Here is a 16091-nt window from a genome sequence, read left to right on the forward strand (position 1 = left end):
TTAAATTCACATTGATTTTGTTTAATTTGTAATGAATATTTTTTCAATAGATGATAAACATTTTATAAAAAATAGTGAAGTAAAAAAATATTTCCAAACGTAAAGTATATTAATATATTTTTGGAAAAACGAATTGATTTTTTGAATTCAAACAGACTTTTATTTAAGATTAATTAATTTAAAATGCTACTGTAGAAAAAGAAACAAAATTCAAAAAAACAAATCAACAAAAAAAATGGAGCTACCGAGCTGGCGATCGGACGGACTGACCAAGCGCACATAAGCGATACATATCAGGGCCCTCCTGCTTTGACCGCTCGGCAGCTCTATCGCCATCGCTCCTCGCTCCCGGCGAGTCACAGCTCAACCATTTTCGCCGGAAAACGGAAGTGCCTACTCCTCCTCGCACGCTGCCGTGCTGGCACCGGACCCTCGCTTCCACGCTCGCCCTATTCCATGCGCGCCCTGGGATCCATTTCTCTGACGCAATACCGGCCTTTTGGGCTCAGCGTCGGCCGCCTCGGCAGCAGCGCGCTCAGGCCGTTCGGCGAAATGCCGACCCGGGCGTCTTTTCTTGGACCGCGACGGTTGCCGTCGAGAAGCCGGGTCGGCTCGTAGAACAGGCTTGGGAAGTGTTCTGATGCCGTGATGCGTATGTGTATACGCCGGAGGGGCGAGCTACGTTGCAAGGCCCGTGGATTTCTTGGCCGCGTGACTCCTTCGACATGGTACGTAATTGCTTCTGATCGACATTCCTCTCGTGTTTTGCTAGTGGCTGCGTGCTGAGTTATTTGTATTTCAACAAAGGTGGTGGTCGTATTGCATTCCCATTTTCTCATTCCATTTGTTCGACGCTTGGACCAACCAGGCATTTGCTGTAGCTAGTAATTCGGCAATTCACCTCCAACTTTAGTGGTTTCTAAAATCGATGATCCAAAGCAAAAAGATGACTGCACATACTATCTTCCCTTGAATGGACTCCATTTTCAACCTTTCACCGATAAAGCAAGATTGTCATTTCACATGCTTACACTCTGTTTCATGCTTGTGAAACTTAAAGCATATATAATATACAGAGACCATTTAAAGGTCCTTGCAAAAGAAATCTAAAGGAAGATCAATTTTACAAAATATCTTTCCATAAAGAACCACGAAAGCTCAAAATGGCAACCTGTTAGGCTCTGTACAAAGTACAAAACAAACTCATTGACGAAACTAAGAAAGTTACATGTATATCTTGCACAAAAAATACGAGACATCTATTATCGTATCTTGGCTGATCTTTGCATCTGCGGCTCAGCATCTATACTGGCCAGGCAGGAGACTACTTCCATGATGGTTGGCCTCATGAATTGATTGTGGTCGACACATTTGGAAGCAGCTTCAAGCACCTTCAGCATTTGTTCTTCATATTCTGCGCCTCTAAGTGTTGGATCCAGGACCTCAACTTGCTTTCCCTTGGACCTCATCTCGAGCACCCATGGGACAAGTTCTTTTGATGTAGATAGGACTGAAACAGGCCGCATTCCAGTGAGCAGCTCAAGCAGGACTACTCCAAAACTGTACATATCACCTCTCAACGTAGCAACCCATGCTTGCCCATATTCGGGGGGAATGTAACCCATAGTGCCGACCAACTCAGTTGTAACATGCGTTTGGTTGGGAAGGATCAATCTGGCTAGCCCAAAATCTGCAACATAAGCTTTAAATTCTTTGTCCAGTAGGATGTTACTGGATTTGATGTCACGGTGGACAATTTGAGGCTTGCAGACATCATGGATATGAGAAAGGCCAAGGCTTGCTCCTTGCGCGATCTTCAGCCGAGTTGGCCAGTCAAGACATGAGCTACCATCGTCATCCCTGTTATGAAGCCAATCATCCAGGCTGCCGTTCTCCATGTAGGAATATATGAGGAGCCTTGAGTTTCCATGGATGCAGTAACCCCACAGAGGTACAAGATTTTCATGTTGTGCCATGGAGAGAGCATCAACCTCTGCACTGAACTCTCTTTCCATAAGACACATTTCATCGCTGAGCCTTTTTATTGCCAGCTTCGAGCCATCACATAGCTCTGCCTTGTATACTAATCCATAACCTCCACATCCAATGATGTTCTCCTTGTCAAAATTGTGTGTAGCTTTCAAAATGTCAGTGAATTTGAGCTTGCTTTCTTCTCCCTTGCCTCGTGACATCACTACCAATGTTTGCTCTGAACTGGAGTTGGATGAAGTTGATTCGATATATCCATTGTTCTTGTCTGTTGTATTTTTTACTGTAAAACCATTGACTCTGATTGAGACAAGGAGACGCCCCAGCAACAAAAGAACAGCAATGCTTCCAAAGAACACTCCAAATGTAATTGCAAAAAGAGCCTTCTTATGCCGTTCTTTGGAGGGGATCAGAGGTGGTGAAGCCGAACCACATTTGTGAATTAGCATAGAGCCACAGAGCTTTGGATTCCCATCGAAACTAGAGTTCTGAAACGTATTAAACTGACCTCCAGATGGAATAGGCCCTTCTAGGTCATTGTTAGAAATGTTGAATGCTGAAAGGAAATGCAGGCTGTTCAATGCAGCTGGGATTCCACCTGTGAGGTTGTTGGTCGACAAGTCTAACACCTGCAGGTTTGTGAGGTTGCATATTGATTGTGGGATCTGTCCTTTTGAGTCATTGAAGCTGAAATTGAGTGAACAGAGGGCTTTCAACTGACCAATCTCCAAGGGCATCTCACCAGTTAATTTATTGTTACTTAGATCCAGCACTTTTGGGAAAGCCATTGGTAACCGGTATTGAAGTGATGGAGCTACATAAATTGGTAGCTCAAAGAATCTGGGGTCCAAATGGGTTGCATTATTCTCTGATCTTAGCATTGGCATCTTCATTAAGGCTGCTGGGATTTCCCCTGTCATGCTATTATTTGATATGTCTAGATAGAAGAGGAATTTTAGGCTGTTGATCCAGTAAGGTATCTGTCCTGTTAATTGATTGTTTTCTAAAAATAACATCTCCAAATTTGTCAGCTTTGATAACCAATGTGGTACTTTCCCCAACAGTGAGCAATCTGTTATTGCTAGAACCTGAAGATTCTCAAAACTGACAATGATGTCATCGTCTGGCATGGTCTCATTCATGAAGTTGAGCCCAATAAGAAGGGTGGTGAGACTCTTGGATCTTGCAAGTATCGGAAGTGTACTTGTGATATTTGTAAGATTGTTGTTAACAAGTGATAGGAATGAGAGGGATTTCAGATTGCCTATTTTTTCTGACAGCTGGCCATGGAAATTATTGAAGGATAGCCGAAGTGCAGTTACGTTGCTGCACGAATAGATGCTTTCTGGAATTTTTCCGGTGAAGTTGTTCCACCCAAGATCTGAAGTTTTTAGATTGGGTAGATTGGAGAAGTTGACCTTGTCGAGCTCTCCAGAGAACAAGTTGTTCTTGAGGTCAATGGTTATGAGATTTGTGCAGTTGCTCAGGGTTGATGGTAGATCCTCAGACATGTTGTTATTGTTCAAATGGAGCTCCTCCAATCTGTGAAGCTGACCTATAGATTCTGGCACCTTTCCACTGAAATTGTTCTCTCCAAGATCAAGGGTTATGAGATTACTGAGACTGACAATACGTGCATCTTCAAGTGTTCCTTGTAAAGTATTCTTGGGGAAAGAGAGGTACTCCAACGAGCTAGCATTAAAAAGTTCATCTGGTAGAGGCCCACTAAGGTTGTTGTGGCCAACCTTGAGCACTCTGAGCTTGGGACAACTACCAAGTCCAGACGGAATTCTTCCACTGAATAGGTTGTAACAGAGTTCAAGCACAGTGAGCAATGGCAAACTGGTGCATAAATGACTTGGCAGCTGCCCAGTAAAGCTGTTCTTGCTGGCATTGAGTGCGACCAAATTTTTCATCACTTGCCATGTGGAGGACGGAAATTGTCCTGTAAACAAATTGCTCGAGATGTTCAGTACCTTCAGTGGCCGGGGAGGAGTCAAAGATGATAACTCTTGCAGATCTCCACTGAGGCGGTTAAAGCTGACGTCTATGGCGACGATGCTGCCGGATGACATCAATTCCTGCGGTAGGCCACCGTATAGCAGATTGTTTGACAGGTTGAGGCGCAGTAATCCAGTGAGATTCCCAAGAGAAGCTGAGATGTGCCCCTGAAGACTCCTAGAAGCCAGCAAGACATCCGTAACAATCCCATCTGTACTGCAGGTGATCCCTTCCCACTGGCAGCAATCCGTGCCATGCTGCCAGGACGCAGCGAGGCCACCGTGTTGTGAGAGCCCGGCAAGGAACTGGTGAAGGGAGCCCTGCTCCTGCTCTCTGCAGGAACTGGTAGGAGAGGCCAATCCGATCAGCAGCACAAGAGCAAGGCCAAGGGAAGGTATGTGCAGTATCTTGCTGTAAGCCTTGCTGGAAAAATGAAGTGTCTGCATGGTTTTCGGGTGAAACTAGCACGGGAACGAGAGGTTATGTTGTCCCCTGACTGGATAAAGCATCAATGGTGGTGTAACCATGAAAGAGCATGATGGTAAGGAAAGAAGCAGATCTTTCTACCATTTGTTCTGTGCCTTGTAGTGGTACTAACCACGCTTGGATTTTACACAACTGCCCCCAGCCCACCAGGCAGCTTCCTAGTTCACACTGATGTTTCAGTGTTTCACTATAGGTTGCATGCTGGAATCTACTGAAAAGTCAATTGCCGAACACCTTCCATACAAAAAAAAATTGCATTGTAGATTTTCTAGTCCTGCTTGACTTAATTCTCGATGATTTTTTACAGCATTCCTTAGTTTAGTTGCCCTGACATCACTTCTCTAACTGGCTTTCACTAAACAATTTGACCTGCTTACCACTAGCACTGAATTAAACTATTGCTTCTTGATGCATCATTTGCCTTTTGGGAACAGAAGAAGGCACGTTTTTGCCACAACGGTTGCTGAAGATCTGCAGGAAATTCAGCCATCGAGATAGTATACGGATGATTATTACCGGAAGGCGCTTGCACTTGAGCTTGAGAGCGATCATCGGTGTCTCTGTCAGTGTGTGAACAAACCCAAGTGGAGGGCCAGAAGAAGTGCGATATTTCTTTCTTGCTTTATGGACGGGGTGAATGGTTGACCTGCTGGAGTGATCTGTTCTCCGTTCCATCCTCTTGACCTGAGGCATTAACTTCCTTATCGCGCGTGCGAGCTTCGTCTGATGGATACATTTGCTGTTAGTTTCCATTCTCCTGGCTCCAGTTGCGCACTATTGTGGACCATGGACTCTGGTTTTCATCTGAATTTGGAAGCGGTTGAAAATAAACAGGGTAGCGTGTGTGCTCTGGTAGTGCCGGGCTGGTTCTGATGCTTGTCAGCTTGTGGTTGTGTGGAAATGGTTCTTTTGAACCGAACCGTGTATTAGTTATAGTTTTAATACTTTAGTTGAATATATAATCGGTGTTGTATAAGAATCACATTTCATTTTGCGTATACAAGTTTAGTTTAGTTTTTGGATGATGATGATGATGTGCTGATGTTAGCTGCACTGTATCGTCATTATTTCTTAGATATTGCGCTCTATCATTGATCAGTGTGCATGTGGTTAATGATTTCCCACTCTGACTGAGCAAAAATATAGCAAGTGGCTGACGCTCTACATGATTAGGACTCGCTGCAGAGTTGGCAGTGCAGCCCCTTTTGTTGTCATGTTTAGCATGTATCAGTGATACCTCTGTTTTGTTCTGTCAGGTGCAGCAAGGCAGGATTTGTGCATGTTATAATTATCAGATTCAGTGCGGATTGAAGAACATAACACAAGAGACTGGCAACAGTTTATTTATTTGTTTATTTTGCGTTGAGCCACACGTTGTATTTGGCATGTCAGCCTATGGATCAAGCGTGTATTTCAACGCGTTGATGCGTCGCGTTGATGTAGCTAGACCACGAATTTAGCGTGTCATTTGGTCAAGCGTGTATTTGGCGCGGTCTTGGCGGCATGCTCTCTCGTTACCAGAGGAGCTTAGAAAAACACAAGAAAATTGTTTTTTCTCCATAGCGCCTTCACACTTGGCCACTTGGAGTACAAAAATGGCGGCATGACCACTGGCCCGACTACCAGACGATGGTTCTCAGACCGTTACTTAGTTGTTCTCTGACGTGCTTGTACGTTTTCTCCCAACGCGTAGTTGATCGCATCGTCTTGTTCGTTGTCGTAGGTGTTTTGAAAAGGCATGTCACCTTGTATCTTCTTCTTTCTCTAGTGCATTTGTCTTTAGTCTTGACCGGGGTAATTTTACCATGGGGAATAAATAGGTCTTGGTTCTTTTTTTGATGTAAAAAAGTGTCTTGGTTCTTTTTTTTTTTACTTTCGTTGAAAGAAAAAAATATAAGCATCTCCGGGCTCTAGCCCAGGCCAAGCGTCCAAGGCCTAATTAGTGATCCCGTTGATTCCTGGCCAGCGTTGTCCACCAGCAGCCCGGCCCACTTACAACACTCAGTCTACTCCCCGCGATTGATGTGTGTTGTGTAGATGTTTAGTACCACATCGCCAACTTCGGCCAACACACCACAGCCTAAAAGGTGGCGGTCGGGAGCCAGTTCCACCGTGCGGCAAGCACGGTATAAAGCAACAGCCTATTGAGCTAAAATCCTCTTGGTATAAACGTCGACAAGGTAATTACTATCTCTATGATATGATATGATTCAGAACACCGGCCCACTTGATGAATTATCCAAACTAACCCATGGAAGCCCGTCGTCCTTGCAGGGGCGGCCTTTTTTTTTATCATTGGTCTGGTTTTTTCTCCCACAACCTTGTCAAAAGTCAACAGTTTACGCACGGATTCGACACGCTGCATGTTTTTTTCCTTTAAAGAACTCAAAATGTATTCTTTAACCGCTTGACCTGTAAGAAGAAAAAAAATAAACCACCTACCGACTACAAGCACTGAAATGAACCAAAGGTGTGCCGTTGTCATCACCCCTCCCTCGACGAAGAACATTGTTGGAGCAGACAAGTCAGAGAGTTGTCATGCTAAGGCACCAAAGGACCAACGCATTAGCACAACCATCATCGCCGATAAATAGAAGCATACATCAGAAGGATCCAATCAGTAGACACACAAACATAGACGAATGAAGACCAGATCTAAGTAGATCCACCGATGACAAAAGCCGAATGAATCCCACGAGATCCGCTGGAGACACACCTCTATCTGATACCTTTCATTTATTTGATGCCTTCCTCTCGGTTTTGGAAATTTATGTCCGGTTTCTGTTTCCTTCTTCTTTTTTAGTGTTTTTCTCTGTTGGTTTTCTTTCGGTTATTTCATTTTCATTTTCTTTATTTTCCTTTCCTTTTAAATTTTTAAATACATGTCAAACATTTTGCAAATATATGTTGAACATTTTTAGATACACACTGAAAAAAAAGATTGACACTAAACATTTTTCAAATAAATACACATTAAATTTTTTAATACACATATAACATTTTCAAAACAATGTTCAACTCTTTAAATACACGGTAAATTTATTAAGCACACATTTAATAGATTTTAAATAGATTTTGTTTTTAATAAATATTGAATAAATATTCAAATACTTGATAAACATTTTTGTAAATCAGTATAATGGAAAATATATTTCCAAATATAAAATAGATAAATAAACAGAAACCAAAATGTGAAAAAAAGATGCAAAATGAAATTTATATTGAAACTAGCAGACATGCCCGTGCATTGCAACGGGAGGAAAAAAGTCACACAATCAAGCCGGGGAGCTTCATTTTTGTACGATGAGATCGGGAGTATTGCACAAAGATCCTTTATCCTTCGGGTAATATAGCAATTCATGTCGGACACACGAGGGACTCCGAGTCCGACTCCTCATGCATTTGTAACCGGTACCGGTAGGTCGAGCAACGCAGGCTTCCTGCTAGTGATGCCGAAGAGAGGAGGATGTCGGTGGCAGGCGGCGGATGGTCAGCGATGGCCACCCAAGTCATTAGTGTGATTTGCATATGGCATCACTAATCATTGAACCTGGAAATACAAATGCAGTAGTATGATTGGAACTTATATTTGCTATCGACGGCCTCATTTGAAAGCTAGCACAAAGATACATCAAAATCTTAGATTTTTCTTCTTTGCACCTAATAGATTATTGCAGCACCGGCAACCTGAGAATTTTTTTGGGAGTCCATGTCGGTTATAATCATCTAACATCACACAATCAAGTAGTACTTATAGGGTTTGAAGATCTACCACACTAGATGACAACGTAAAGCATACTCTGGTTGTTGGGATTTCAGTTGTTCCATGTGCATTCACACTTGGAGGTTCAGAGTATTTACCGAACAGTTTACCAACAACCAAAATTGTTGAGTAAATAGGCAATTTCTCGATTAAATTAATCCATGAGTAAATCACTAGCATGGCATTGACTAAGTTGATGACGTACTGACTCTGATCTAAACATGCACGTACTAAGCAAACAGTAGACAAATCTACACATACTGCTAGTACTGCTAATATGAAAATAATCAGGAGCGGGATAAACGAGTTATACCCTCCAGTAGGCCACGCAGAGGTCGCGGCTTTGGTGGCAGCAGCGGCGTCCTCGGCGACCTTCTTGTCGGCTTCAGCTTTCTCGGCGGCGGCACGGTCGGCGTCGGTGGACATGGTGATGATGAAGGCGACTCGGACGTAGAGGAAGTAGACGATCGGAAGCGAGCAGTCGCGTAATCGCTGCCCAAAAACCTATTCGCCCCTCACCCCGTACAAGAACCAGAAGGGCGTGGTTTCGGAGACCTGCTCTCCCGTCGACCGTGTACGCGGCGGACGGGACGGAGTCACCGGCGGCAGCAGCAGCAAAGGAACGACGGTGGGCGTGCGCGTGAGCAGATGTGATATGTTCGTGACGGCTAGGGTTAGGAGACACCGCATACTTATAGGCGCAGCCGCGTGGAGAGACGTGGGCTCGACCCACGTCCGAGTCCGTGACAGCCCACGATCCGACGTCTCAGATCGTGGCCCAGCTGTCAGAAAACTCTCCATTAGTGACTGGCAAAAATAAGCGCGTAGGTGTGAGCTCGGCTCGGCTCAATCCCGCAACCCGCGGCGCGTCGTGACGAGGCGTGGCGTGGCGTGGCGTGGCGAGGCGGGCGGCGGAGGAGGAGTGCGCGAGGGCCTCTTCTTTTCTCAAGCTCCAATAGCATGTAGAAGAGAAACCCTTATAAACCACTCCAACTCTCCTTCCACTTCCGGGGTGGGACTAAACTTCCCACCACACCTAGTGCCATATAACCCACATGGGCCCTTAGAGATTTTTCAGAAATTGCAATATGGGCCTAGAGCCCATCTCAGATTTCAGCAATCCCCCACCAGATCTCGAGGGCCCATTGTGTCCTCTGTTTCAATTGCTGTTTCGATATACCAGTGTTTCAGTAAAGACCTGTTAAGGTTGAACTTCACCTAGAACAAGTGGCTACACTCCTTCACAACTGAACAATGGACTATGCCTTGAATTGTCAGTTTGGCGTAAAGAAGTTTCACTACATGTCTTACTAGTACTAGGCTGCCGAAGGCTGACCCCTCGGGTGGAGCATATAAGTCACACTCCTGGCCTATTCATGAGCTTACTAGAGATCACCCCAATCTCATAGACTGTGACCAGCAGTCGGGCTCATATAGGTGTGTTCCTCCAAAGATCGCTCTGTAGGATAGCATCTTGCTTTTATAAGCTTTGGAACACATTGAGACCGTAGTCATCCTACCATACAGTGTTGAGAGTATTGCATCTCCAACGGAGTGGGTTAGTATAGTTACTCTCCTCAGTTCACCACTGGCTTGTTTTCCCAGGTCCTAGTTCACGGGATCTCCGATCACATAGGTTGGGTTACCACCATGGCAACTCATGTGGGTCTCATACCCATCTCCCTCGATGCATTATCTATCACAACACGTGATAGCCCTTTTGTAAAGGGATCTGCCAGATTCTTAGCCGTATGGACATAGTCCAACGCTATCACTCCGGAGTTTCTTAATTTTCTGACAGCTTTTAATCTCATTCTTATGTGTTTGGTGGACTTCATGTTGTCCTTTGAACTCTTCACCTTGGTGATGACAGTCTGATTGTCACAGTTCATAAGGATAGCCGGAACCGGTTTATCAACCAATGGCAAGTCCATCAAAAGATCTCGAAGCCATCTCGCTTCAACACCAGATGTGTCTAATGCCGTTAATTCTGCTTCCATTGTCGATCTCGTTAAGATCGTTTGCTTGCAAGACTTCCAGGAAACAGCGCCACCTCCAAGAGTAAACATATACCCAGTTGTGGCCTTCATCTCATCAGCATCAGAGATCCAATTCGCATCACTATACCCTTCAAGTACCGACGGGTATCCGGTATAGTGAAGTCCATAGTTCATAGTACCTTTCAGATAGCGCATAACTCTCTCAACAGCATGCCAATGTACATCATCCGGTTTGGAAACAAACCGGCTCAGTTTGCTCACAGCAAACGCGATGTCAGGCCTCGTTGCGCTCGCTAGGTACATCAGTGAACCAATGATTTGAGAGTATCTCAATTGATCTTTAGCCATGCCTTTGGACTTTCGAATCAATACGCTAGGATCATATGGTGTTTGAGATGGTGTGCAGTCCGAATATCCAAAGCGACTCAACACCTTCTCAACGTAATGGGATTGCAGAAGTGTGATCCCACCCTCATTATCTCTCAGTAGCTTGATGTTCAAGATAACATCAGCCACACCAAGGTCTTTCACCTCAAAGTTCTGAGATAGAAACGATTTGACCTCCTCAATGACTTTGAGGTTTGTTCCGAATATTAGTATGTCATCAACATACAAGCACAGTATAACTCCTTCGCCCCCACCATGGCGATAGTATACACATTTGTCAGCCTCATTAACAACGAAACCAACAGATGTCAGAGTTGTATTAAACTTATCATGCCATTGCTTAGGTGCTTGTTTCAGGCCATATAAAGATTTTATCAACCTACACACCTTTCTTTCCTGACCATCTATCACAAAGCCATCAGGCTGTTGCATGTAGATTTCCTCCTTTAGCTCTCCATTTAGAAAAGCCGTCTTAACATCCATCTGATGGACGAGAAGACCATGTGAGGCCGCCAACGAGAGTAATACTCGAATGGTGGTCAGTCTAGCCACAGGTGAATAAGTATCAAATAAATCTTCCTCTTCTTGCTGGTCATAGCCCTTGGCCACAAGCCTAGCCTTGTACTTTTCAATCGTACCATCGGGCCTAAGCTTCTTTTTGAACACCCACTTACATCCCAGTGGTTTGCAACCATAGGGACGGTCGGTGATCTCCCATGTCCCGTTAGCCATGATGGAATCCATCTCGCTACGGACCGCATCCTTCTAGTAGTCAGCTTCTGGAGAGGCATACGCTTCTGAAATAGAAGTGGGAGTATCATCCACGAGGTACACGAAGAAATCATCACCAAAGGTCTTTGCAGTCCTTTGTCTCTTGCCCCTACCAAGGGTTTCCTCGTCATCCTCCTCGGGATTTTCATCATGTGTTTGTTCATAATATTCCATAGGGATGGCAGGTTCAGGAGTCTCCTCAGATTCCTGTCTAGAAGTGCTTTGCATATCTCTCATAGGAAAAATATCCTCAAAGAATGTAGCATCCTTAGACTCCATAATTGTACCGACCTTCTGGTCAGGTACCTCAGATTTCACTACTAGAAATCTATAGCCAACGCTGTTCTTAGCGTAGCCCAAATTAATGCAGTCCACGGTCTTATGTCCAAGCTTACGCTTTTTGGGGATCGGCACGTTGACTTTCGCCAAACAGCCCCAAGTGCGCAAGTACGAGAGTGTCGTCCTTCTCTTTGCCCATTTCTCATAGGGAGTGATCTCACTATCCTTTGTCGAAACTTTATTCAGGACATGACATGCCGTCAATATAGCCTCCCCCCACCATGCCTTGGATAAACCCGATGTATCTAACATGGCGTTAACCAAATCAGTTAGAGTACGGTTTTTCCGCTCGGCAACCCCGTTTGACTGGGGTGAATAGGGAGGCATCCTCTCATGAATAATGCCGTGTTCCGCACAGAAGGAATCAAACTCACTCGAGAAGTACTCTCCACCACGATCTGACCGGACTCGTTTAATTTTCTTTTCAAGTTGATTTTCAACTTCTGCCTTATAGATTTTAAAGTAGTGGAGAGCCTCATCTTTAGTATTTAACAGATACACATAGCAATATCTAGTGGAATCATCTATCAATGTCATGAAGTATCTCTTTCCACCTTTAGTCAGCACACCATTCATCTCGCAAAGATCAGAATGTATGAGTTCTAATGGTGCCAGGTGTCTCTCCTCCGCGGCCTTATGAGGCTTGCGAGGTTGCTTAGCTTGCACACATGAAAGGCACTTAGAACCTTTGGCTAAAGTGAAACTCGGGATTAAATCCAACTTGGCTAGCCGCGTCATAACACCAAAACTAATGTGACAAAGACGTGAATGCCAAACTTCAGATTCATTAACATTCGAATGAATATGGTTCACGACTTTATTACAAAAATCTGCGAGGGAAAGGCGGAACATCCCTCCGCTCTCATAACCTTTTCCAACAAAGAGTCCATATTTTGTAACAACTAATTTATTAGACTCGAAAACCAACTTAAACCCTTCTCTACATAGAAGGGAGCCACTAACGAGGTTCTTCTTGATGGCGGGGACATGCTGCACGTTCTTCAGCTGCACGATCCTTCCCGAAGTAAACTTCAGATCGACCGTGCCAACACCATGAACAGAAGCACTCGCGCCATTCCCCATCAATACGGACCCGTGACCTGTGACCTGGTAAGATGTGAACAATGAAATGTCAGCACACACATGAACACCTGCACCTGTGTCCACCCACCAATCGTTGGGTTGAAACACTGAAAAAACAGTAAATAAATTACCGTACCCAGATGCACCATTCTCATTGTTGCCCACAATCATGTTGACAGACTTGGAGTCCTGTCCTGACTTCTTGTACTTGTTTGGGCACTTGTTGGCCCAATGTTCAACCGAACCACAAGTAAAGCAGCCCTCGTCCTTCTTGTTCTTCTTGAAGGTCTTCTTACCCTTCTTCTTAAAGTCGGTATTGTGTTGGACACCGTTCTTTCCCTTGGGCTTGTGGGAGTTGAAGTTCTTCTGGTTCACCATGTTGGCAACAGAAGTCCCTTCGGCCCCTTTTCCGTGCGAGTCTTTTGCCCTCGAATTCTGCTCAACACTCAGATGGCCAATGACATCCTCCACAGAGAATTCACGCCTCTGATGTTTCAGAGTGGTGGCAAAGTTCCTCCAGGAATTAGGGAGCTTAGCGATTATGCAGCCCGCGACAAACTTGCCCGGTAACTCGCACTTGAGAAGCTCAAGTTCCTTAACAATGCATATTATCTCATGAGCCTGCTCCAATACAGGACGGTTTTCAACCATCTTGTAATCGTGGAACTGCTCTATAATATACATCTCGCTCCCTGCATCGGTGGCCCCGAATTTAGATTCGAGCGCCTCCCACAAGTCCTTGGCGACATGCACATGTAAATATGCGTCGACCAGTTTATCTCCGATCACGCTAAGAACTGCTCCGAGAAACACAACGGTAGCCTCCTTGAACGCCTTCTCCTGTTCAGGAGCAATCGTTCCCGTGGAGACACCGGTGACCCAGAACACGTTCATAGCCGTGAGCCATAACGTGGTCTTAGTCTGCCAACGCTTGAAGTATGTACCGGTAAACTTATCCGGTTTCAGTGCAGCGGCAAAACCACTTGCCGAGAAATTCCTACACATAATAGGTTTTTGGATTGTTGAGTAAATAGGCAATTTCTCAATTAAATTAATCCATGAGTAAATCACTAGCATGGCATTGACTAAGTTGATGACGTACTGACTCTGATCTAAACATGCACGTACTAAGCAAACAGTAGACAAATCTACACATACTGCTAGTACTGCTAATATGAAAATAATCAGGAGCGGGATAAACGAGTTATACCCTCCAGTAGGCCACGCAGAGGCCGCGGCTTTGGTGGCAGCAGCGGCGTCCTCGGCGACCTTCTTGTCGGCTTCAGCTTTCTCGGCGGCGGCACGGTCGGCGTCGGTGGACATGGTGATGATGAAGGCGACGCGGACGTAGAGGAAGTAGACGATCGGAAGCGAGCAGTCGCGTAATCGCTGCCCAAAAACCTATTCGCCCCTCACCCCGTACAAGAACCAGAAGGGCGTGGTTTCGGAGACCTGCTCTCCCGTCGACCGTGTACGCGGCGGACGGGACGGAGTCACCGGCGGCAGCAGCAGCAAAGGAACGATGGTGGGCGTGCGCGTGAGCAGATGTGATCTGTTCGTGACGGCTAGGGTTAGGAGACACCGCATACTTATAGGCGCAGCCGCGTGGAGAGACGTGGGCTCGACCCACGTCCGAGTCCGTGACAGCCCACGATCCGACGTCTCAGATCGTGGCCCAGCTGTCAGAAAACTCTCCGTTAGTGACTGGCAAAAATAAGCGCGTAGGTGTGAGCTCGGCTCGGCTCAATCCCGCAACCCGCGGCGCGTCGTGACGAGGCGTGGCGTGGCGTGGCGAGGCGGGCGGCGGAGGAGGAGTGCACGAGGGCCTCTTCTTTTCTCAAGCTCCAATAGCATGTAGAAGAGAAACCCTTATAAACCACTCCAACTCTCCTTCCACTTCCGGGGTGGGACTAAACTTCCCACCACACCTAGTGCCATATAACCCACATGGGCCCTTAGAGATTTTTCAGAAATTGCAATATGGGCCTAGAGCCCATCTCAGATTTCAGCAATCCCCCACCAGATCTCGAGGGCCCATTGTGTCCTCTGTTCCAATTGCTGATACGATATACCAGTGTTTCAGTAAAGACCTGTTAAGGTTGAACTTCACCTAGAACAAGTGGCTACACTCCTTCACAACTGAACAATGGACTATGCCTTGAATTGTCAGTTTGGCGTAAAGAAGTTTCACTACATGTCTTACTAGTACTAGGCTGTCGAAGGCTGACCCCTTGGGTGGAGCATATAAGTCACACTCCTGGCCTATTCATGAGCTTACTAGAGATCACCCCAATCTCATAGACTGTGACCAGTAGTCGGGCTCATATAGGTGTGTTCCTCCAAAGATCGCTCTGTAAGATAGCATCTTGCTTTTATAAGCTTTGGAACACATTGAGACCGTAGTCATCCTACCATACAGTATCGAGAGTATTGCATCTCCAACGGAGTGGGTTAGTATAGTTACTCTCCTCAGTTCACCACTGGCTTGTTTTCCCAGGTCCTAGTTCACGGGATCTCCGATCACATAGGTTGGGTTACCACCATGGCAACTCATGTGGGTCTCATACCCATCTCCCTCGATGCATTATCTATCACAACACGTGATCGCCCTTTTGTAAAGGGATCTGCCAGATTCTTAGCCGTATGGACATAGTCCAACGCTATCACTCCGGAGTTTCTTAATTTTCTGACAGCTTTTAAACTCATTCTTATGTGTTTGGTGGACTTCATGTTGTCCTTTGAACTCTTCACCTTGGTGATGACAGTCTGATTGTCACAGTTCATAAGGATAGCCGGAACCGGTTTATCAACCAATGGCAAGTCCATCAAAAGATCTCGAAGCCATCTCGCTTCAACACCAGATGTGTCTAATGCCGTTAATTCTGCTTCCATTGTCGATCTCGTTAAGATCGTTTGCTTGCAAGACTTCCAGGAAACAGCGCCACCTCCAAGAGTAAACATATACCCAGTTGTGGCCTTCATCTCATCAGCATCAGAGATCCAATTCGCATCACTATACCCTTCAAGTACCGACGGGTATCCGGTATAGTGAAGTCCATAGTTCATAGTACCTTTCAGATAGCGCATAACTCTCTCAACAGCATGCCAATGTACATCATCCGGTTTGGAAACAAACCGGCTCAGTTTGCTCACAGCAAACGCGATGTCAGGCCTCGTTGCGCTCGCTAGGTACATCAGTGAACCAATGATTTGAGAGTATCTCAATTGATCTTTAGCCATGCCTTTGGACTTTCGAATCAATACGCTAGGAT

General features: G+C 45.5%; 1 protein-coding gene across 1 annotated transcript; it reads right to left on the minus strand.

Moving 5' to 3' along the window:
* Positions 1–760: 760 nt before the first annotated feature.
* LOC123132301 (tyrosine-sulfated glycopeptide receptor 1) lies at positions 761–4520 on the minus strand. The gene has a single exon (XM_044552093.1). The coding sequence runs from the start codon at positions 4434–4436 to the stop codon at positions 1263–1265; it is 3174 nt and encodes a 1057-aa protein (XP_044408028.1). The 5' UTR covers positions 4437–4520; the 3' UTR covers positions 761–1262.
* Between the last annotated feature and the right edge of the window lie 11571 nt (positions 4521–16091).

The sequence above is a fragment of the Triticum aestivum genome, chromosome 6A (genome assembly GCF_018294505.1).
Source record: "Triticum aestivum cultivar Chinese Spring chromosome 6A, IWGSC CS RefSeq v2.1, whole genome shotgun sequence".
Classification (NCBI taxonomy): Eukaryota; Viridiplantae; Streptophyta; class Magnoliopsida; order Poales; family Poaceae; genus Triticum; species Triticum aestivum.

Bases quoted from the DNA above. Each gene is read 5' to 3' on its own strand.
- LOC123132301 (XM_044552093.1), bottom strand. From the start codon at position 4,436: ATGCAGACACTTCATTTTTCCAGCAAGGCTTACAGCAAGATACTGCAC.